The sequence below is a fragment of the Xiphophorus couchianus genome, chromosome 1 (assembly GCF_001444195.1).
Source record: "Xiphophorus couchianus chromosome 1, X_couchianus-1.0, whole genome shotgun sequence".
Taxonomy (NCBI): domain Eukaryota; kingdom Metazoa; phylum Chordata; class Actinopteri; order Cyprinodontiformes; family Poeciliidae; genus Xiphophorus; species Xiphophorus couchianus.
In genome coordinates, this window is record NC_040228.1 from 21299902 (window position 1) to 21324719 (window position 24818).

The 24818-nt window shown below is 37.1% G+C and overlaps 1 protein-coding gene across 1 annotated transcript in view; it reads right to left on the reverse strand.

The window, feature by feature from the left end:
* The window catches only part of LOC114136429 (cadherin-4-like), a 258488-nt gene that overhangs the window by 60962 nt on the left and 172708 nt on the right, over positions 1-24818 (reverse strand). The window contains exons 4-5 of the mRNA XM_028004456.1: positions 10897-11123; positions 3990-4187 (exon numbers count right to left, since the gene is read on the reverse strand). Coding sequence (XP_027860257.1) covers positions 3990-4187; positions 10897-11123 — 425 coding nt within the window. The remainder of the gene's footprint in view (positions 1-3989; positions 4188-10896; positions 11124-24818) is intronic.

Sequence of the window (24818 nt, forward strand, 5' to 3'; positions counted from 1 at the left end):
TGAGTCTTTATTTACTTGTGCAAAAGAAATCAATGACTTGGTGCTGTAGGAGAAGTGTGTGGATCAATTTAGGATTTCAAAAAGCCTCTGGAGAAAAAAAAAAAGAAAAAGAAAAAAAGAGAAAAATCAATATCCCTTACATGTTATTGATGGGTGTTTGGCTGCAGAAGAAAGTGAAAAACAAAGAACACCTGTTTACTTTAGAAAAATTATACTGCTCAATCTTTGTTTGACGATTACCTTTCTGGATCTCTTTCTCTTGTTTCTTCTGTGAGGTGCTACACAGCTTACTTACTCATTAGTTTAAAAAAAACACCGAAACATAAGTACTGCTGTCTATTATTTGCAAAGACAGAACGACTCTATTTAACCTCACGTCTGACATACTTGAGGCTGATTAGGTCTAACATCGAGCCTCCTTGTTACAACATGAACAAAACATCTTGATTTAAAGTTGGAAAGCTTGAGGCTGTTGAGCCATTTTTTATCCCCCGGCCCCACTATTAATAAAACGCAATCAGAAATATCTCTTGGAGCTGTGATGTGCAGTTCCTGTTTTAGAGGCCGATAGGAGCACAGTACTGCCTGGCCAGCATTTCCCTCAAGCCATGTCGAGCTGCTAGCTCACAGGCCAGTCAGAGGGGCCTCTATCCTGACACATGCCCAATATTGTGTAAGTCTGATCAAAGTGACAGTGCTGCAGACCCACAGAGATGCAGGCAAGGGCTGCTGTTACCCCACCTGTCCGGCTGATGGCAACTTGGTGAGGGCAGCGAGAAAAGTGGTGGGATGCCGATGATGAAGGTCCCTGTCTGTACGTCACTCAGGTTGTTGGATGACAGAACAGCTCATTAGGTAGGGTACTGACTTCACAGACCATTTGGGGAAGCAGCACACAGAGTGATGCCAAAAACAAGGGTTTTTAGTCAGAAATACAGACTAAAAACCCTTCTTTGAAACATTGCTATCATGCAAATGAATATAAAGGCATAGTAATTTTTAAAAAGTTAAAGTTTTGTCTTCTTTCGTAACATCAAATATGTGTTGCCAGAGGATAACAAAGCAGTGAAGCTGCCAGTTAGCACTGATGGTAGTTTGAAGAAATTTTATTAAGATTAATTCATCTCAGGTTTCCACACAATTTTCTTTTGCAAAATATAAACATTTCCAGATAAAACATTTTCATTTTAATAGAAGAAGCAAAGCACTTCGTAACACAGAAAATACACAACACGATATTTCTTTTTAACTCATGGTGCCGACTATTTTATTTGTTTTTCGCATTTTGACCAGATAGACTTTAGTTTACAGTTCATAATTTAAGTTTAGCTGGATCATAAGAATCATTAAGCTACAACCGAGGGGTCACACATTGTCTGTGGTCAGAGACAAAATAAAAAGAGATGTGTTGGCCAGAGACTGCTTGATTACATTGACATAGTATTTTAAATTTTGTCTTAGTCTATTGTTATCTAATAACAACATATAACAACACAGCAACTCCTCCAGGCAAAGAAGCCTTTTTCTACCTAATTGAAATCCTGTGCACTGATGTTCTGGAGAGGTTCTATTTTATTTTGCTTCTATGCAAGCATAATATTTCTCCACAGTTTCAATTATTTTTAAAACATATCTTTTATCGAAGATATGTTAGAGTCATTTTATATAAAATGGTGAAATATAAAGCATAGAAATTTCAAATTTGAAGTACACAAAATTGAAAAAGCTCAGAATTCAACTGGACCCCATGTTGGGTTTAATGTTAAAAATGTAAATTAGACAAAGCAGGCTGTTTCACAAGAAGATCAGCACAACTTACTATTATACCTGCTTTTTTAAAGTTATTTTTGTGTGTCATGGCTACCATCAATGTCATAAAAAATTTTTCTTGTACTTGGTACCCTATCTTTTGCCTGACATAGTTTTGTGGCCTCTGGTGGCATCTTTTGTGGGTGTCTTCTGGTACAGCAGAGTCATGGGCTCAGATGGAGATTTTCTTTTACAGAGCTGGTGTTACATGGAACATCCTCAGGGAAAGCCCAAAACCTGCCGCAATCTCTGGTGTTGCTTTAAATAAACCATTAACACGTCTTTTGTGCATTTATGTCCTTGCCAGAATTTGTGGGAAGGCAGCTGTCAAACAATGCCCCAATTCTGACTTAGGAAAAAAATATTCATGTTATATATTTAACTTCCAAGCACCTGTTAAAATCAATTAATACAAATAATTTTAAATGCTTAATGCCCACTTGGCCGCTAAGTATAAGCTTATAAGGCAATGTTTTCTGTTCAGTTTAGACTGAACAGAAAAACCTGCACATGACCCTAAGAGGACAATAAAAGTTACTAAACCAGACTAAACACAAAAACAAAAAGTTGGCAAAATCATCCCCATGCCACAGACCTGCATCTGTTTGTTCAGATCTGTAGCTCTCTGTATGCCCACACCTGCCCTGCAGTCATCATTAAAGGGAAAGATGAGAGCCTCAGAGCTGAACAAAGGCATCAGCACGCATCACTTCTCTTCTGCTCTGAACACTCAACTCTTAGCAATCCACTAGCCCCTGACGGACCTATTTACTGCACAAAATGGATTGTGTTTGGCTGCGCACTGTACTTCCAAATGTTCCTCTGATGCCCTTGCTCTTCCTTTCTGCACTATCACCTCTGTTACTCTCTGCTTCTGACCAGTTCTAAGAAGCAGCATAACTATCCTATTATTTTATTGCTGTTATAGTACTGTTAAAGGGTTTAGAAAATTCAGATGGAAATGCGAGAGAGACAGTACCTGGCTGATGGGACAGACTCCAGTTGTAGAAGCAATCCAATTCAAAAACTCCCCTTTAGACTCAATGTTTTATATCTCAATAGGGAAAAAAAAATCTCTTCAAACAGCTCTAGTTTTTATTTTCTCTAGGGACAGGATAAAACCTGGATGAAAAACAAAGTGAAACAAACAAAAAAAATGCTTCCTTTGCACAATTTAAACCCAGCAGAGATAAGCTGAGGGAGTTTTGTAAACAACAGGGAAAAGCTGATGGCTAGATATTCCAGATAAAAAAAGATGGAAAGACAGACCCGGGAATGAGGCAACAGTCCCTTGGAACACTTCTGGATAAATTGAAGAGAGTGCCACAAGCTTTACATTTACAGGTTGGCGATGAGAGAGACAGAGCTGTCATTCTTTGGTTGTGAATTTTAGGCTCTTTGTGAGTCAAGCCTTTGCACAACAAACATTTGCACAAACATACATTTATTCATGATTTTTGTCCTTCGACAGATGTATGTGCTTGATCTCCAGCATCCTGCATTCTGTTTTCAAATTCCAGCTTTACTAGAACTCAGTATTTTGTTCAAGGTTTAAATTACTTTCAGTTGTTGGTGTTGCATCTCAATGTGTATATGTGTAATTTACTTATAAGGTCAAACAAATCCCGTTTCATGTTATAACTTTAGATTTAAACTGCAAATAATTGTTTAATGGGACAAAAGGGATGACTATTTAGTTTTGTCTGTAAACAAGACAAGAGAAAAAAAATCCCCACAGTTATTCTGTGACAAATTGTGCTTTTAGACTGCATTCATAAAAAAATTACTGAACATCAAAAAGTGAAATTGAACAATAAAACACTTTGATAATGCAAAATGGAAATGAATAATATTTGGCTAACTGTAAACCCAATGGGCCTCGTTTTGTGAGAGGGTTTAAGTGCTTAGGAGCACTGTGTGTCTGAAGGGAAAACTTCTCAGGGTCAGCCAGGGCTTTTTAAATACCTTAAGATACTGTAGCTCTAATTACATCAGGGGACCACAACACAATCATCTTCAAGGATGTGGAGAGCAAACTAGTTATGCTAATGCATTTCTGTGCTTTATCACCCTTCATTACGCACGTCCCCAATCAGTGGTAGCTGTGAAGCGCCCTCGAGAAATCCCAGCTGTAAATTCTGAGCAAATCACCGCTGCAGCCAATCAAACCTGTCACTTACACTGACGAGCATCTGAGGGAATGGTCCACGAGAATTTTCTGCCACGTTGATTGGTGGGATCACCCAGTCTCTCTTCTGCCTTCGGAGACCCCTGGTGCTGTTGACACGGGACCCTGGGAACATGATGACAGGAGTTGGTGCCTGCGACGTGTCCTTCTTCTTGTTTTGCTCACTGATGTTCCCTGCTTCCTCTGTGACCTTTAAGAAAAGACAAGGCAAGACTTTGATCATAAGCTTGTATGTGCTGATGATTATAATAGTAACCAATAATATGCTAAAGTTGTTTCAGTCTCAAGGCAGAAATTCAGATGTCAGAGAGTAACGTTTTCATAAAGCTTTACTCATTAGACTTAGTGAGGGCTCCTTTCTGTTATTACAGCAACACACACACACACACTCCCGCACACCCCCACACACAGCTGTGAGCCACAAACAGCCCCTGGCTGATTGTGGGATGTCAAGCTGTTTTGACTGCCAGGGGTTAATATGGGCCACCAAACTGAAGATTCGCCCCAGATTTTACAAAAATGGCACCATGGAGGAGCAGAGCTGTTTTCACAGCAGTACCAACACAAACCAACTTCTAACATATTTTTTCTCACAAAATACAAAATATTACCTCAATATTTATAATATTATTACAAGGCTGTAACATCACATAGCACATTATGTCTATGCAAATGGTTATTTCTATACAAACACACAAAAAATATTAATTAGTTATGGAAGAAGGAAATATAAAATAATGTAGTAGCAGAGTGAAGTTGTATTAGTAATTCAACCCTTGTGTGAATAGTAGGAAAAATAGAAAAAAATAACATGTAATAACACAGAATCTCTGTAATACACGCTAAGATTAATCTGAGCGTAAACTCTCGATAAGCTGCTCTTTTATGTTTAAAAAGTGCAGTCCAACCTCTTACAATAGCCTTGTGTTCTGAGAAGTCTTTGAAATGGGAATAAAAAAAATATGATATTTTAATAGCTCTCTATACCTCCTGCCTAAGGCCATAACTGTGAACTATTCAGTGTCATATCATCACCTACACATGGTGTTGCTATGGAGCCGAATGTATAACAAGCATGTTCTTAAAACTAATTGCTCAAAGGCTATAATACTCTGAAAATAGAAGTTGTGTCTCAGAATTCTCAATGTATTCTGAGAATTAAAAAAAAAAAATCTAAACTTTTAAGTGCCAACAGAAATGTGACAAGAAAAAAAGCACCAGCAGGCATCAGACCTGGACAGAACAGAGCTGGTATTACTTGTTTTGTCTGTATATATGGGTGTGAACAGGACCATAAACTTCAGGCTTTGTCATTTATGTTGGATATAAAAAGCCTATTAACAGAGAGCATGTCCGATGTTGGATTTAAAGCCTCTTTTAGCAGACAGTCAGCTGAGTCACAGATATACACTTCAATCATTTATTGTGCTCCTGTCCTCACATATGTTCAGGTCCACCACAAAACTGTCTTTTTGAGAGATGATCAGAAAAGGAAGAAAAAGAGAGCCTATTTTCAACCTCTTTATGAGCATTAACTAATTTTTGTGTCAGAACAATCTACATCAAATATCAAGCAATAAAGCTAATGCCACCTAGATTTAGTGTCCGTACGTGAAAATACTTTCAACAGGCACCAAAGAAGGAATAAAGATGTCATCCATTAGACTCGTAAAGCGTGAATAAAGAAATGCAGAGTAGAGGAAGAGAGCTATATTTGTGAATTCCTGTGCTGTGTAAAGCACCAACTGCAAATAATTAAAAATGTTGCTCCAAATCTTCAAATATTTTTCATAAAACTACAGTTCCACATCATGGTTAATGGCTTTCATTATCTAAAGACTCCTTTCTTTGCTCCTGTGTGCATAATGTTATACTAAATGTGCGTAATATATTGATAACACTCTGTCTGGATCGTTGTTCTACAAATAAATCTACCAACGTATCTGAGGGTTTTTAAGCCTCTAAAACCATGTAAGAAAATCAACAATGAATATTATTGCCAAAGACTGGCATGTCTCAACCACACACTGTTCAGCTATCCTTTGCTCTCAAGGTTGACCCTGCTCTCCTTTCTTTGTTCTTCTTTGTCTGTCCTTTAAGTTGCGAGGTACTGAAAGGTTCTTCTTAGCAAAGTTTCAAGTGTTATGTCTGCAATGTTTGTCTAGCAGTGTTTTGACTTTACTAAACATATTTAAACTGTGTAGCCTTCACTAACTCTTGACTTGAATCTACTTCTAGTCAGCATAAAATCACAAATCCAGAAGTGAAATATAATCCAAATATTTTTTTAAAAATCTGGAACATTATAAAACAATTGGGGAGTCATGGTAGCAAATATTTGGGTTTAAAAAAAACAAACCCAAATACAAAAAACAGTGACTGGAAACCACTCTCAAGGAATGTTTTAGGTGGAACTGTTGGAATGTTTTAGGTGGAATTTCTGAGTGTATGAATGCTGGCGTGGACAGGATGGTGTTTGTACCAATGTACAAGAGAAATTGTGTGAAGTTGGGCATAAAGAAAATAGATTAATTTAATATATATTTATATATCATTACACTATGCGTAACACTGCAATATGTGATAAGATTGGTGGGGATAACAGATATCCTATATTTCATTTTACAATATCTGTGAAGAATGTATCGGCTTACAGATCCACCACAACAGCTGACATTTGAAAATACTGAGAAAATACACCACAGGAGCAGACTACAGTGTAAGGCAACAATGGCTCCTGGCACATATTGAAAGTTGAAGGTCCTGTACCATGCAGTCTATAAAAAAAGTGTTGTTTTTTCTTTGAGTATCTGTTTGTTCTTGCCTGGTCAAGGCTCCTTAGGGGGTTGGGTTGTATCTGCCAGCGGAAACAATGCTTTCAAGGTTGCTTTCATTAGATGAACGCTCAAGAAGAAGACGAAGAAGAAGGAAAAGAAAAGCTTTTAAGGCTGTTTTACAGAAAATGTGTCAACTAACCTGACTTACGGTTTATGCATGCATGGGTTTGTGTGGGTGGGTAATGGTGTGGGCCGTAGATGGTGGGGGGATTCTGGAGTAAGGTGTCATGTTTGCTTTGATCATCCAAACGTGCGGCTTTAAACATCTTGTTCTGCGTTTTCCATGACACTTTAAGTGACAGAGCAAAGGGAAAGATTGTTACATAAAAAAGGGATGTGGTTGGTGAGGGAACTCTAGGTTGGCATTGGACTTCAGTTAAGAGAGAGTTTGTTAGGTTCATTATCATAAGAATGATTGCTCTTTAAATGCCCATGTCAAATATATTAGAACAGATTTCTATGCCCCACAATGGTATTAAAAACCAGCAGCATTAATATCACTGATGCTGATTGTTAGCTTAAAAACTGAGGGGGTTTTTTGCTCGCAATTTTAGTCATGGATCCTGAAAAGTCACAGGCTCCAATGTGTATAAGGCAAGTCTCCATGCTCTAAAGCTGATTTTCTCTTATAACATTGTAAAAACTGGGTTGTACTATTGCAGTTGATTAACATAAAAATATTTTTTATTTTGGTCAGATTTATTTATTTACTATGCTCATTGTCTAATTTTACTCTATTTTAATTTATCTTTTAAAGATCACACCCACTTGCTGGGAAACAAAAATACTTGAATTATTAAAAAAACAAAACATTTTTACTACTCTAATTAAATTCTGAATGTGGTCAAATGACCAGTTTGTAAGTCAAAGTTTACAGGTAAATACTGAGACTTGCATGACTTTGGACTCAACAATGAGACTTAACATACCAGTAATGACAGGAAACCCATCCAATGCAGTTGAATTTAAAAAGTTATGTGATGAAGAGTTTAAAATTACTGATGATGATGACTGTCTACTAAGTGTGACACAAGTATCTACTATGTTTATAATTACTTATCTACAGGATTAGCTTGGTTTAAATGCCATTTTTCTTTTCATAAATAAAATCCTCATTTGAAAATTGTTTGAAAACTGTTTTCTTATTTAATTAAATTATCATTGTCCTATATTAACACTATTTCATAGTGTGAAATATCTGATTATGATAAATAAACAAAATAGGACTGTTTTCTTTTTTCAAGTTCACATACCTAAGTTTATCTCTTATTTTGGCCACCAGGGGAGGCAAAGTCCTTAAAAAATACTACACTCTTAATTACACTCCTGAGCAGCATGCTGACATGCAATGGCCCACACAAACGCTGACTTTTTCTCCTATCTGTGTACAATGTTACCAGTTTGCAGAACAGGCAATCCAGCCTTCCAAACATGTTTCCATATTCAGTGTACTGTGTGAAAGGTTCACAGGAACACCCCAATGAACCTTTACATTCAGTCCACATTTGACAGACTGGCCTCTGCCAGTACAGCATGCCTATGTGCACAAATGTGATTTGTCAGTAAAGTGGGATGTGACAGATGTGATCTAGGTCTGGACAAATGGACTCTTTTTTCTTTGTAAGGCAGATAAAAGCTTAGTGGGGTTGACTGCAGCTCATGCCTCCATTCCCCACAAAGTAGTGAAACACCCGTTAAGGTTAAACTGAAATGAATGAGTGTGAGAGTTGTCAGAAGCAGATGTGAGATAACTCACCAACCCACTCCCACACCCCTCATCTTCACCCATTCCCTTGCACTAAATAAGTGAAACACCAGAGCATTTTATCTGCACATGCTAACAGGTACTAGTGAGCTCCCAGGGGAAAACTGAAGAAAAAAGACAGAGGAAAGGAGACAAAGCCAGAAAAAAGAGCAGCGCCATCACCATTGCAAAAAAGAACTTAAGTGAGCTTTTCTCCCCTATCATGGAGCAAGTTTAATGAAACCTTGCTCCCCAGAGTCTTATTCACACTTTGGCAGAAAGAAAATGGGGGGGAGGGGGCAAGTTAAGGAATGGTGTGTGTGCACTTACTGAAACCATTATCAGAGATGGTTGACAAACAGCACAGATAGGCTGGATTTAGATCATAATTTCTAACAGCAGCTTTTTGGATTTAGTGATTTAAAGGTTGTGTTATTTCCATTTAATCCAGCACAGATAGAGAGCATATGCTTTGGCATGCAGCCTCGCAAAGCTCAAACCCATAGGCTTGCAAATATAAGACATTTTATGCCCAAAACAAAAGGACAAACACACACGGAACATACACAGAATTAAAAATTAAATGCAAAATTAGCATAATTCATACTTGATCCAGCATAATCTCCCACAATAAAATAACATCCTCACATACATACCAAACACACTTGCTTAGGCACACCAATGCTATGTGAACAGAAATCAGTGAGTGTGAAATGGATGCGGACCCACAGCCCTGGTGCCGTCAGCCTTAGCCAGCTGGCGATGGTCCCAGCTCTTCCCCTCCACAGCACTGCCTCCCCAAAACCCTGCATGCTTTGATATCAGCCAGCCCCTGGCTACCAAGACATCTGGAAGTTATTATTCAACAGAGCGCGCCACAAAGCGGCATTTCCATAATGAAACATCACGTTTTGTTTCAGTGCCCTGCGTTTTCCTCCTGAATACATGCCGCTTACAACTTGTAGCATACCTGGGACTGCTGACCACACGTCTTGCTCCTCCGTCATTCGTCTGTCTATTCAAGTACTATTCATGGACTCACTGGGAAATAAAGCAAAATAGCCACTCATTTGACCTTTAATACTTTAACACTAAGGCTCATACCATGCGGTGAATCATTTGAATTGCCTGAATTACAAAATTATGTAGATAAAGGCCAGGCTATTGAGCGTATAAAAAGCATATTCATACTTACAATAAGAAATCGTTTGTTGGCTAAGGTCCCACTCTCTATTTGTCTCTTTGATTCAAGGGCTGATTTTGTGTCACTGATTCAATTTTCTCACAACTACCAAGGAAACACATACAAAACTGTGTCTTCTATATGTTCTACTTTTTAGGGGATTTAAATACACAGCCTAGGAATCTCAATGCCGCTGAAAAATTCTTGTGAGACTAATGAAAGCCCCAGACAGTTGCTTTGTTTAAAGCAAACTTTGTTTTGTGATTTAAAAATGTGTTAATTATCCCTTAAGACTTGCAGCATTAGAAAATTACTTTTTAAAAGTAAAAATAATTTGTTGGTAATTTTTTCTGATGAACACAGATCAACTTGGAGTTCTAGCTACATGTGGAATATTATCAATTTTCACAAGTTGGTAGTAGTATTCCAACTACTAGGAAAATGATAAGTTTTATAAACAATTTGCTGCAGTTTTAAGTCTTTGTATATCCTACATTATTCTATAAATATCCTATGTTGTTTGTAAAAAAATGTTTTTTATGTGACATAAACAGCAAGATAGGAAACTGTGTGAGAGGTTTAGGTATTATATAATTATAACTTATATTGCACTCTTGCCTCATTTAGACCTGATCTGGTGAAGAACCTATTGATCCCGGGAAGATGTTGCACCAAGTAAGTGAACACAGTCTCTTAATTATTTGTGTTTTCATTGCTTTAATCTGATTAAGTCTCGTGTTGGTATCGACTATCTGATTTGGCCGTGTGCTTCTGTATTTCATGGGGACAGCTTAGCTCAGACTGCTCAGTCTTCGCCTGACCTCTGACAGCTTTTAAATAGAAACGAAAGAGCCAAGAACCCCTGGGGTGCACAGGCGCCGGATGTTTTCCAATAACAGCTTATGGCTAAGGGAAACATTCTCTCCCCCATGTGGCAGTGCGATTTTATCACTTTTAACCGTCTGCCATTGCTGCTACTCTCACCCACTCTCTCTCTAGTTCTCAAATCCCCAAGGAGTTTTGACCTGATTCTGGGCTGTTAGTATCACCAGGCCACTGGAGGAAATGTGATAGAAAAAGGGACCTTTGAGATGATAATTGAAACTTGAAGCGTGATTTTCTGTGTGTAACTCACCTCATTTTCATTTTGCCCTGATGACGACAGGTCAATCAGGGTCAGTTGAACCACAGTCTCCCAGACATTTGTGTGAGGGCCACGCGCTGTCACTTTAAACTGAACTGTCTCATCCAAGCTGGCTCCCTGTCCCTTGGCAAAGATGGATCCATCTGTCCGGACGTTGAAGACCGGGTCGGTGCTCTGGAAAACCACGGCCTCATTCCCCATGCAGTCGTCAAACTTCACTGTGGACAGAATGATTTAAAAGAGTTTCATATGAAAACCATCAAGGCAATGACAGTTGTAAAATAAAAATGGCACATATTTTGTCTGGTTGGAATGCAGATGAAATTACTGCAAAAAAACCCCAGAAAATTGAAAAGCAACAACCAAACATACTCAGTGAGAGGCAAACACCTGAGGACTAGTAAAAATTGCATTACACTATAAGTTTCCATTAAGTCAAACCATTTCAAAAATTTGTCCTGTGTTTTGCTAGTTGGAATTACATGAAGAAACAAATAACATACATGCAGTGAACCCCCACCTATTTGCAGTTTAGTATTCACAGATTAACCCATTTGCATTTTTAATTTAGAACATGAATCAAAATTATTTGTGGGAAATCCACCTTTTTGCAATCTTTTTTTGAAAAGCATATCTAACATACTTGGAAAAAAAAAAAAAAAAACCTTTGGAAGCTAAACATATCTAGCCGCGATGCTACTTAATATACTATTGGATGGCGTTTGCAAAGCAGCAAATCAAGGAGTGCTATTTATTTTTCTTGGCCCTGATTGGCCTGAAAAGCAGAATTAAGGAAGACTGCTGATAGCTTCTGTGGAAGGATTTAGACCGTTTCTAATGTTCATATTAATGTATATTAAGGTCTATTTGGTGTTTTGAACTATTAAACTATGTACTTACAGGTGTTTTTAAAGTGGGTCTCAAGTATTTGTGAATATTAACCATTTGGGTGTGGCTGTGATTCCTAACCCCCACTGGGAGTTAAACTGTATACAGATTGTGCTTTCTCAGTATTATTGTAAATAGATTGGAAAATTTGTCTTAGAAAACTTGGCTTCCATCAGCCACCTCCACATTAATTAACAACTGATGTGCAAAAAGTCTTAAAATGAATAACACTTATAATTTGAATATTTTTTGAGACAGGGTGGAAGATGAGGGAACCTACTGTACACTACACAATATTTTGTTTTATGCTAGATTCAATAGTAGATTTCTAATTGGCATCTCCACTCATTAAAACTTTTAACAAGGGTCATTTTACCAATGGGACATTATTTAGCACTTCTATAATAATTGACAAGATTAAAGCATACAGGGAGGATTTCTCTTTCCACAGTTTCTGTGGATCAGCCAGACTCTTGGGTCCTCTCATGCTTTCTGTTCTTTAGCTCAGTCCACAGGTTTTCAACAGGATTTATGTCTGGAAACTGAAAGAGGAGGGGGAGTTTGTGTCTGGTGGATCATTTCTCAGATATTTGGCAATATACTTCAAATAATTATCCTGGTGAAAGTCCCAGAGATGACTCATTTTCAGTTGTGTGGGAAAGTCTGACAAATTTTTGCATAAAATGTATTTCAGATGTCTTATGGCACCATGGACTTTAGCAAAGTTCTCAGGATCTTTGGAAAAGAAACCGGTCCACAACATCACAGATCACTCAGCATACCTAACAGTGTCAGAAAACAAGCAAACAATACTAAGCTTTGACACAAAAACAGTATCACATATACAAAACAAACAAACAAAAAAACACCTTACACAAAGTGAAAGAAGGTGTTGGCAGCATCATGCTTTTCTTTCTTTTTCCTTCTTTTTCTTCAGTTGACACTAAGATAAGTCAAGGTGAATGTCAGCATCAGATATTTGCATTGAGATAAACTGAAAAATAACCAAGTAAAAAGGAAACTAATATTTCATATTGCTCAAGTCAGAGTTTAAAACTAATTTTGTCAACAACATGAAAAAAAATCAGTAAATGTGTATTTTCAGTTGAACTGATTGACAAGCTAATTTATATGTGGAGTATTTAAATGACATATTATGATTTCAATCACATCACAAACTTCTCAGAGTCATTGTATTCACTGTTTAATATTTTGTATAAACAATTGATGTCCCCATGATGACACTCATGATCCAAAATTGAGGTTGACAGTATCTTTTTCTTCCCTTTACTGACCTTCTCACTTTGCTTAGTGACAAGATGCTTGGTTCTCATCCAGGTTTGTTCACCAATTTTCCAGTTGTTTAAAAGTTTAAGTAACTGCTTTGACTGTAGACATGGGCAAGATTACCAGAGATGCCAATAAATGTGGAGGGAGCTACGAGTTCCTTGATAGTTGCTGGTCATTTACACTTCTTCTCCATTTTGAACTTTTGCCATTTTTCAGATATAAAAATAAGTCATCTCCTACAGTTGACAGTGTCAACTGTCATTTTGTAACCCTTTTGACATCACTTTGATAAAAAAAAAGATGTCATTCTATACTTCTGTAAGAAGATTCTGATAAGTATTATAAATCAGCAGGAAGTTTCTTGCTATTGTTATTTGATCAGAGGTTATAATATCTCACATGTGAAAGAAAAACACAATCAATGTCATATAACATCTTCAGAAAAATAAGATACAGTTAAAATATATGTTGGATACTTAAGCATTTGTAGGATTATTCATCTAAAAAAAACTACATTCTTAAGATAAATCATTTCTGTAGGAAGCAATGAAAATTATACGGAGCAATATGATCATCAAGGTACTTAATCTTCTATGAAAATCTAAAATGTTTTTAGACAGGGAGACAGGTATTTTCTATTTGACCTTCCATTCTCATTTACTTCTCCCTTGTGGCACCTGCAGCCTTCTACTCCTCTCTTGAGGATTACAATGTCTAGACAACATATTGTAGGAACCCTGGGCTGAAAGACACAATTCACCTCTATATCTTCTCTTTCTCCTCTCCTACGCCTCTACACAGCTGAAACAAGGTTCCAATTACAGAAAGTGACTGTGAGTAAATCTGTCTTTTTGGACCTAAAGAAGACTGTGATCATGTCAGAACCCTCCAGATGTCCAGGCAGCCACTCTAAACTCTGTCAGATGGCACATCCTTTCCCTGAAAGCCTCTATCGACTGTAGCAGGTGCTATACAAGTGTGCTCTCCCAGACAGGTTTAAATAGGACATAAGAGATAGACTGCATTAACAAAAGCAGCACAAAAGCTTTTGTTTTTTCATAGGATTCTGTTTCTGTTTGTATTGCTGAGCAGGTTCACTCCAAACAAACCTCTAACTTGCCAGTTTCTGTTTGTCTCATTTGCTTTTCTTTTTGTCGAATCCAATTTTATTTCTCCCCCTTTCATTATATTTGCAGATTTTCAAAGATTAGATTTGGAAGGTAGAGTTGACAATAACAAACACACCATTTGGCAAACATGTTTGTACGCAAATGGAGTTTTGGAAGGCTGCCTGAATATATTAACAATAGGGAGAAGTAAAAATGCAATCTCAAAGTGTTGATGCATACGTAAGTTGTGGTAGGCATATAAAAAAAATACTAAACTACAAGTAAAATCACACACAAACACACATATAAGACAGGCCTGTAGTAGTATGTTGCCCTTTCTCTCCCTGTCCACCAATTACTGTTTCTTCTTTTTTCTAAGCTAGGCACACAGCCAACAGTGCAGCACTATTGCAGCTATGACTGCTAGAGGCCTGCAGGCTGAGTCTACACACATAGGGAATAGCTAATTTAGAGGTCAAACTAAGATGTGAATTCCTTAGTCTTCATTTTTTCCTGAAACATCACAAAACAACACACACAAAAAAGAAAATTTATGTATTAACTAAAATCCTTGTGGCATTAGGGTGGCTAGAAAGTTGAAATTAAAAATACATTTTTGTGTTTAATTCTCCTGCAGTCTGAAGAGATGGGGTCAGTTAGACCCCTCAATTTTTTTACTTTGTGAGGGGTCCGGCGGGGTCACACAGAAAATGTGAAAAATTTATATTGAGTTCTTGCCATCAATTATCAATTGGATTAATGTTTCAACATCAAATGGGTCACACACATGACTTTGTCCTAACCATTCCTTGAGGCTCTGGTAGCCTCAAAAATGCTTCCCATTATTATTATGTTTTGTTTTTTTTTTACCAGTTTTTGCGTTCCTTTTGAAGACAGGCAATCCCTTTGCTACCCGGTGAAGATGTTAGTTATCTATCACATATAGCTTTTTGAAAGTAGCCCTAGAAGTTAGATTTTATAATAATAATAATAAATAATGAGAAAAAGAAGAAAACAAATGCAATATACTACAACAGATTGAAGCAAAATACAGTAAAAATTAATGTAAATACAGAGCATATAGTCCCAAACAGGTGAGTTTTGAGTCTTGATTTGAAAAGAAGAGAGACAATTTTGCGGATGTTTCAGAGAAGAAAGTTCCAGAGTTTGGGGGCAGAACAAGTGAAAGAGATGTCTTAGAGCAGTTATTTGGAGTTGTGTTATACTCATACCAATTTCGAATGATGGATTGAAATGCTCCAGGCAATGTTCAAAACTTGCAAAGCATTTTATCACCTAACCCTGCTTTAAACTTCTTTATAGCGATATCCCTGACCTGTCAGGTATTTTACTTTGTCTTTGTGATTTTATTTTATTTTTTTTAACCAAAGTTATATAAAATACCTCAAAGACCTTCTAAAAATTGCTGCATTCATACTGTGTTCAAGTTTCATACCAGCAGAGATCTGCAACTGGTTGAAGCGGATTTTATCCAATGGTATACAACTAAAATGGACAGAACTCAGTGTGCAATTTTGTAGTTTTATTTGCAAAAATAAATAAAAACTAAAAAATCCCAGGGCAATTATGCAGTCTTTTCAAAAGTACCCCTTACTTTGTGTGGGTCTGTTTTATAAAATACCAATATAATACATTAAAGTTTGTGGTCATAATGTGAAAAAATATAGAAAATAACAGGTATCAATATTTTTTTACAACACATTATAACATTCATAATTTTCAAATGAAATATTGTCTCCTCTCACTCATTGCAATAAACCAAAACAAGTTTGTTTAGAAAATTGGATCCTGCACAGTCACATGATCATATTCCAGCCTGAAATTGTTTATACTGGTTTATCTATCATAACATAAACCTAAACATATTGAAGCTTGCACACTGTGCTATCCCATTTCTAGATGGAATAAGATGGATGAATGAGACCTGAAAGCTGTTTATGACCAGAAAATAATCAAAAACATACCTAGAGATGGGATCACTCCTTTGAAGATGTTTACCGTAATTCAATTTATTTATCCGTTTTTTTAAAAGTATTGCATAACATAAATATGATGAAGTTCAGCATTAAACATTTTTTTTGCATTCTATCTAAAATGGCAAGCACAACACATTTGTAAACAAGCAGCTCTTTCAAGACAAATGTGTGAAAGCCTAACTGAATAAGTCAATAAAAACCAAAGCAAGATGTAACTGTAGGTGGTAAGTGTAATCACTCTCTGTTTGTGTGCGTAGGAATTTATTTGCGGTGATTGCCTGCATGTCTTAACAGTGACAAGCTGAACTAACTGCACCAATACCCACACACAAATGGAGTGACAGGCTGCGCCATAGAGTACCCAGAGGGTCTTCTTCCTGCACCAATTAAAGAAAAAGACAGTGCCAACTTTGCTCGTCCAACAACACACACATACACGCACACACCCCCACAAACACTAACACAGAGACCTCCAATAGATCTTCTTTCACTCAGTTGGGTCAATACTGCTATAAGAGAGATTATAAAAATCGGCCAACAACAAAGCAATGAAGCCCAACGGCGCAGTGCTGCACATTAACAAGTTGTCTAAAGCAGTGGGCCCTGGGTGTGCATTGATCTGGCAAATAAGACAGACACCCAAGTGTGCCAAACAGCTAGCCAAGCACTTCTCCATTGTCTAGTCAATGAGAACAGTCACCCTCTGAAATGTGGAAAATTCTACCAGTACAGGGTGCCACAGTAAGAGAATAAAGTCTATAATTTCTTCATCATGATTGTTCCCAAAGCTGTAAAATAAGTTTTTGTGATGCTTGAATGATATTCTAAATTAAAGCCCAACTTCATCTTTTTTCCCCACCTCTCTAATTAAAGCGCTCCTGATCTCACAACAAGGGAAGGACAAGGAGGAGAGGAATGAAGAGACGTGACCTTCTTGCGATGTTCTTTGGACAGCCTGAAAGGAAGTGGCTGACAAGTGTTGAAAAGGAAGTGAGAAAAGAAAAGAGTCACAAGAGAGGGAAAGTTGAGGAGTGACAGGAAGAAGAAGGTGAGAGGAGAGAGGGGGTTGGCGAAAGGGAGATAGTTGAGAGGACGGAGAGCTTGCGGAGGTGGCAATCAGAGAGAGTGCGATGATAAGAAAGAACATTAAAGACGAAGAAAGAAAAAAAAGAGATTGTGGGCAGATTGTGGTTGCAAAAGAAATATCTCCCGAGGCAGCACTGTTTATAGCGGCAGTCGTTCGGATTGTTCAAAGAGCGCTGGACTGAATGCATCAGATGTCACTCTGCCCTACAAAACAGAGAAGGAAACACTTTATGGGCACTGGATCAACCTAATATCTGTTACATTGTGAGCAAGAGGAGGATGATGTGGGAGGAGGAGAAAGCTGATGAAGGCGAGGAGGTTAGGTGGAGGTGGTGGCTGGGGAAGACTGCGGATGGAGGCCTGGCATCGGGCTCCTGGCTCAGTGAACTGGCTCTCTCTCACACATCCACATTGGAATGGATGGGATGCTCAGATGGCTGTTTAAACAGGTTAATTGGGCTGGCCTCCCGAGAGATCGGGACAGATGGATGGAACGATAGAATGAGAGAGGAGAGGAAGAGAGAGCAAAAGAGCAGCAAAGGGAGAGTGACGGAGCTCTGAGAGAACTGGAGGAGAGGAAAAAAACGAGGGTCGGAAGCAGCGACGGACAGAGAGAGACGAGTGTGGCCACTGATCACAGGCACCACAGGGAGTGTGCAGTCTAATCAGAGCAGTGTGGAGCTGTGCAGCAAGCTCGGCCCTCAGCAACAGACTACACAGAGCCAGGTCCGCTGTCCACCACTGATAGACTATGAAGGGGGAACAAATTTGTGATGGAAGGATGTTTACTGCCATGTTAGGAGCCCATTGGGGAGTACGATTCACTGAAGCCAATCATAAAGAGGTGCTCATCTCTCAGTCCTTCCAAAAAACATTTAAAAAAGGATGGTGGTGGTCATCAGCTCTAACAGAAAAACATACTCCCAGTGTAGAAACGGACAAGCACAAAAACTACATTTAAACTACAAATAAATGCTTTCATTTACTTCACTCTATTATAAATAATAACTCTAGTAGTTGTACATTGCAAAAAATCCAATTTTTGTTGTTTTTCTTTTTTCCTTTACTACATTAAATAATTTATTACATTTTTATCCACTAATCCACCTAATTGTCTCATGTTTATTGCTGGTACTGTTTGTAACTGTAATGCATTTTAATTTATTTTAAGGTTATTTCAGGACAGCAATGTTAGCTGATGTTTGTTTTCTAATAAATATAACTATGAAAAAATTAAGACAAAGCATGAACCAGACACTAGGTTCTTTCAAACTTTGAATTATTTTCAACTACAAAGAACAAGAAACACATCAAAGCAAACTACACCACAAAAAAAATTATATGTTACACTTAGATTAAAGCTATTATTCAGTCAAATTTGTACACCTGCTTCAGAGCAATGTTTGAAGTCTGCTTGAGCTGGTTCGATTATCAGACTGTTTTATGGTTTTAGTTGTTTTTTTTCCATGTCCAAATACAATTGGAAGGTTCATAGAATTACAGGCTGCAGCAATGATTGTTAAATACAAAGCAACAACAAAATCTAAATGAGATTTTTGAACACATTGCTCTTTTCTTTACTCAGAGGCAAAAAAGGTTCTCTTAGCAAAAAATAAATTATATTAAAACAAGAACTTCTGAGGAAACACGTCAGGCAAGCAAATAAATGCTCAATACGTGTGAAAATGAGAAAAACACTTTCCTCTTAAAAACATTAAATATAATCTGTGAACTCATCATATTCTGAATGTAATTATGAAACAAACCTCTACACCTCCGCAGCGTTGTTTGTACAATATGCTCAATACTGCTGAGGCAGAGTGTACATCTTAAAGAAAACGCAGCGATGTCTGTGTCCAGAAAATGGATGGACCGCCGTGTCTTATGTAAAATTAAATAGCTTTACTCTGTGTTTTGTTTGGCTGAACATCGATACACTTTACTTCACCGCTCCACTGTCAAAAAATCCAAAGTGTCAGCATAAAATATTAGAATCTTGGTCTGCTGTTTCTGCATTAAACTTTAACTCAGCCAAGAATTTGATACAAGAATGGACCCAAGGCAAACATAATTTATTTGTTGTGTGGATGCCCAGAGTAAATGTTGAGTCATGCAAACATATACAGAAGCGATAAAACTTCACAAAGTATTTGTTTATTGTAAATATACCAGTAATCAAAATAACATCTCTATAAAGTGGAAAAGAATTGTGATATTTAGACTGTTGTTTTTAATGTGCTTTGTGGTTACATCTCAGAATAAGTGTGATTATTGTTTTAATTAAGAGTTATTCACTTTAAATAGTGCTGGACACTTTAATTTGCAAGGATTAAGTGATATCAAAAAAGTTAGCAGGAGTTCTGCCATTATCCTAATTAAGATGAGTCTACAAGTCACACTTAGTGGGTGAGGAGAAAACTCATCTAAAGTTAATCACGAGGCTCTCCTGACCCATTTAGCCTTTTAGAAACTAATGTGAGGTTTGTTGGCTCATCAAGGGTCTCTTCCCTGAGTTGTGGAAGTTTAGTTTAGTTATTAAATGAGTTTAACTGGTGGATTTTTACATTGAAAATTTATTTTGTACGACAAATTTATGCTTAAATATTTTATTTATGTTTTTTTTTTGTCCATCTAAAGGACCATGAATTTTCTTTGAGGAGCATCTTGCATATAGGTATGAAATGGATTGAGACACTCTTTGACTTGACTATGCTTTGATCTAAAACCATTTCACTGTAGTTCAGGTTGTATGTTTAGTGTTGCTTCCTTCCTTGACCCTTTATAGTCTTTTACAGCCTCTGATTTCTGATTGCTGCCAGGATTGCCCTGTATCTAGTTTAAGCATTTTACCTGTCAGCCCTGGTCAGATTACATGTCCATACTGACAAAAAAAATCCCTCAGCATAATGTTTTACTGTCAGTATGGCATGTTCAGGATGTCACATATATTTTGTATGCCAAAACGTTCCCCTTTTGGCTCACCTGACCCTGGCACCTTTTTCCACAAGTTTGCTGCATCTATTTTCTGGGTTGTTGCAAACTTTCAATAGGACTTTTATAGCTTTCTATCAATAATGGCTTTCTTTTTGCCATTCTTTTATAAAGGTCAAACTTGTGGGACTGTAAACAGATTCTCCCATCTGAGCTGCAGATCTTCTCAAGTCCTCCAGAGTTGCCATAAGCCTCTCACCTCCCTGCTTGGCTTGTCAGTTTAGGTACAGTTCAGCTACACTATTTTCACTTTCAGTTGATGGGTTGAATATGGCTTTGTGAGAAGCAATATTCTCACTAAGAAAAAAATGAGGCTGGTTGATTCGCTTTAATCTTCGGAAAAGTTCAAGGGGTATAAACACTTTAGCAGTGCACTTTCATACTGAAATCATATTTGCCTCCATGTTTTTTTTAACATCCCATTTCCTTTCTTCAATTTCAAACTGACTGCTAAAGGATAGACATAAGAAAAGTATGGCTGACACAAAGTTAAAGAGAGTGAAAGGAAAAATCCAAAAGGAACTGAAGAGTTTCTTTTAGTGGTTATTAAGTAAGAAGGCTGAGAAAGAAAAATAGATCTGGCTGCATAAAACCACTCCCAGAGAGAGAAAAGTCACTGTTGTGAAAAAAAAGAATCTTAAGTTTCTTTGCAGTAGTCATGTCTTCTATACTGGATGTCGAGTGAAGTTGTGAAGAAGCATCCAAATGCACACAGACACATAGTTAACACAGCCAAAAGCTATTTACACAGCAAACCACAACCTATTTCCTTACACTCTTTCCCTCACACCAGACATTTGGCCTTTTACCCTTCCATTCTGTGGTTGTGGTTCAGTGCGTTTTCTGGATCAATAACCTACAAATTCAATGATGGATTTGATACATACAGTATAGATTACAGTTCCCTAGAGCCTTGGCCCAGATTCTGTATCACTGTGTACTACTGCAACACCTAAAGCCCTGCAGCAAGAGATCTGATACAGTCTGACCACGAGGACTGAGCTCAGCAGGAGGAGGAGGATTGCGGCAGGCAGAGTTGAGAATGTGTATGTTTGTGTAAAAAGGCCTGGCGTCTGCAAGACTGTTCATGGCTTACAAGAATGAAAGATGATGTTAAATGAGGCTGGGGGTAGGGAGACAGACCAATGAGGGCTTGTGACTGTCTTGCTGTTGGGATTCTACAACTTGCCTTTCTGTTTTTTTTGTTGTTTTTTTATGGTGTATAAATACAAAACTCATGCAGCCATTTTTGGATGGAAACATATTCTACCAGAAACTAGAGGTCTGTTAATGCCTTATAAATATGTCTGACTCATCACTAAACCAATGTTCACTTTGCCTAATACCTACATTTTTGAAGTATTTTTAATCAGGAAAAAAAAAAAACAAAATTCTCCACCACTGCTAATGTTTTCTACGGGTTCTATATACATAGTAGGGATGACATGTTTGCTTACCACTGAATAGTTATGCTTTACAAGACTCTGCACCAATTTGTGAAATGCAAATATATCTACAAGCGATTTGTTTGATCATCTGCCAGCAAGATTGATTAAACTCAACATCTTAGCTTTTTGATTTTTTTTTTGCCTGCATCATTTCCTTTCACTGAAATGTAACATTACATTTTAGAACCCCTTCTCTCAGCCTGTAGAATTGCTCATCCTAATAAAAAAAACGTGAACAGGTTTGTTTTGCAAAGCTTTTTTAAGAAAAAGTCAATTTTTATTTGCCCACTACATGTGCTGAGTCTAGATTTCAAAACATGATCATAAAACTGAAAGATTACATATTTAATTTAGCTTCTCAGACTCAGCTCTGTTAGGGATAGAATGATGCTTGTCTAGTTGTGGAAAGCATGAATTATTTGCCAAAACACATCTTAAGATTTTATGTTGATGTTTCTGTAGCCTATAGAGACATTCAGTCTTTGGTTGAAGTTTAATGCCGTTCATTTACATCTTTATGCCAATGATATGCAGTTTTATGTTTCTGTTTAGCCAGTAGAAGATCCCCATTATGAGGTGCAGAGGGTTTTTCAAGCATTGAATGTCATTCAACTTTCCTCTCCTAAATTTCAAAAAGATGGAGACATTTAATATGTTCTTTGATGTTTATTTCATTATGTGTTAAAGTAGAAAAAAAATTTGATTTTTTTTTAGGCAACTTATTAAAAGCATTTTAAGTATCTCATTTAAAAACATTGACATAATTCTTTCAATACATTAAACAGTTTACATCCTAACAGGAACTACTTCCTCAAAATGTCTTTCCTCTCTACCTCACATGGAAGAGTTAAATTATTAAAATACATTTATATAATTTTCTGTGCGTATTTAGTATTTAGAAGATGTGAAATAAATTTAAAAATTACCTATGAAGGAAGCTAAAGGAAAGCTTATCTATATAGGAGGAAGAGTTTGATAGACACAAACATTTTCAGTATGTTTATGAATAACTGAACTAAATAATCACGCAAATCAACAAACTGCATGCCTGCTTTTTTACCCCCCAACCCCCCCAAAAAAATGAAGGCTGTTTTTTCCACCTTACACATCAGCATTTCGGAACCTGATCTCACAACGACCATTTAAAGGTCACTTTTGTAGCTTAAAATAAAAAGAGATTTACTCTTTTTTTAATTAGTTTTAGCTTCCTCTCCTCGCTCCTTTCTTTTTGGGGTTTTTCCCCCCATAAACAAAAAAGGATGGAAATTAAATTAAAATCAAGTGCATCAAGTATAATATTGCAGTGTTTTACAAACCTAGTCATAATGGCAGCTTATCCTGATGTGACTGTGATTTTGCACATATGATCCACTGAAATCAATTATCTTAACAGTTTACCAACTGGCCCTTTGGCATGAACTAATCTTACATTCCTAATCTAAGAGCACACGTTTCCAATTTAAAAACAAGATTCCTTATGTATTTAAGTGTCCTCTGTCCAAGACCAAGTATTACATTCATGCTGAATAATAACTGTTATAAAGTCTTTCAATCTCAGTGCAGAAACAGAAGTTTGGGACAATGTGAATCATAGTTGTGAACAAGCAGAATTTTGAAAAAAGTGAAAGCAGTATTTTGAGAATTTATTGATATAAATCCTGCTCTTATGTTGAATATTTGTTCTTGGATTCTGAAAGTAGGATTCTTCCATGCAATCTGGTCACTTAAAAGTCAGAATCTGGACTTTGTTTTTCATCCCTTCGAAACTGAGATATGTCAGCATACTCTATATGATCTCTTACCCAGCCTCAGTTCACAACCCCAAACCTTATATCACTCTATGTGCTTTGTCAGAGAAGACAGGAGAACAAATGCAGATGTGCCAGAGAAAAGAAATACATCGTAGTACATAAAAAACAAAGAATTTAACAGCTTTTATTCTAGCATTTGCCTGCAAGCATCAAATATACTTGTAAAAAAAAAGAAATCATTTTCATATTGTTTTCTCAACCAAGGAAGCAAACAGCACAAAATTGCTTTCTTCAACTGCTGGAGGAAATACAGGCTGTATTTCTCAAATCTAATCAACATCTCTCCATCAAAACTTTAACAAAAGCTTCTATTTTCCAATTTTAGAGGTCAGAGCATAGACCAGAGCTCTCCCTCTAGCCTTTAAACCGTAGAAAAAAAGTAGATGTAATTACACATTCTGAGTGGAGGATAAGAAAACTGGTTTTCAGTAGTATGGGTATTTATTACTTCTTTTTTTCTTCTGAAAGACAGCAATCAGACTACAATCCCAGAAAACTACAAGCTGTTAGTGAAACTGGCAATTAATGCGTCTGATGTCTCAGAAGGTTGTTAAACTACATGTAAATGGCTAAATAAGTGGTGCAACTCCAAGAAAAATACAAAGGCCAGGCATGTACAGAAGTGAGAATATTTTGTTGCCTGTCATTTTGACTGATGGGGTTAAACAAATCTGTTGTGATCTATTTACCTGTTTTTTGATGATAATAAACAAACATTCCATTACATTTATTTTCATGCATTTTATTTAACATTTAAGCTGAACAGGTATTTCACAACATCCAGAAGATTGATGGTTGATGTGAGTTATGTCTTCTATTGAGGTGACATAGAAATTTGTCTCTGCAATAGAAGAAATAAAAAAAATGGACAGACAAAATTATCATGGATATCTCTTAATATTGAATAGAATGGAATAGAATAGAAAATAAACCCTCTTTATTATCCTGCAAAGGGGAAATTCAGGTGTAACAGCAGTAGCACAGATATAGGGTAACACAAAAAGTTGTTTAAGTATTAAAATCCTGCGGCAGTGGCTAGGTTGCAATGGTTTGGAACCGTAGTGGCAACAGACACGCTCCAAAGCCTCCTGTCTATAGTTGTTCAATGAGCTGTCAGCTCCTGAATTGCAAGACGCATTTAGTTTGGTGTCTAGATCTGAGATGATACTCAGATGCTCTGAAGGGAAGAGTTATTTGATTGATTTAGAAACCTTTGCAATGCACTCCATACATGATGATGAACATGTCTGCAGAACTCCATGAGTGAGTGCGATGCCACAGAACTTGGTGTCT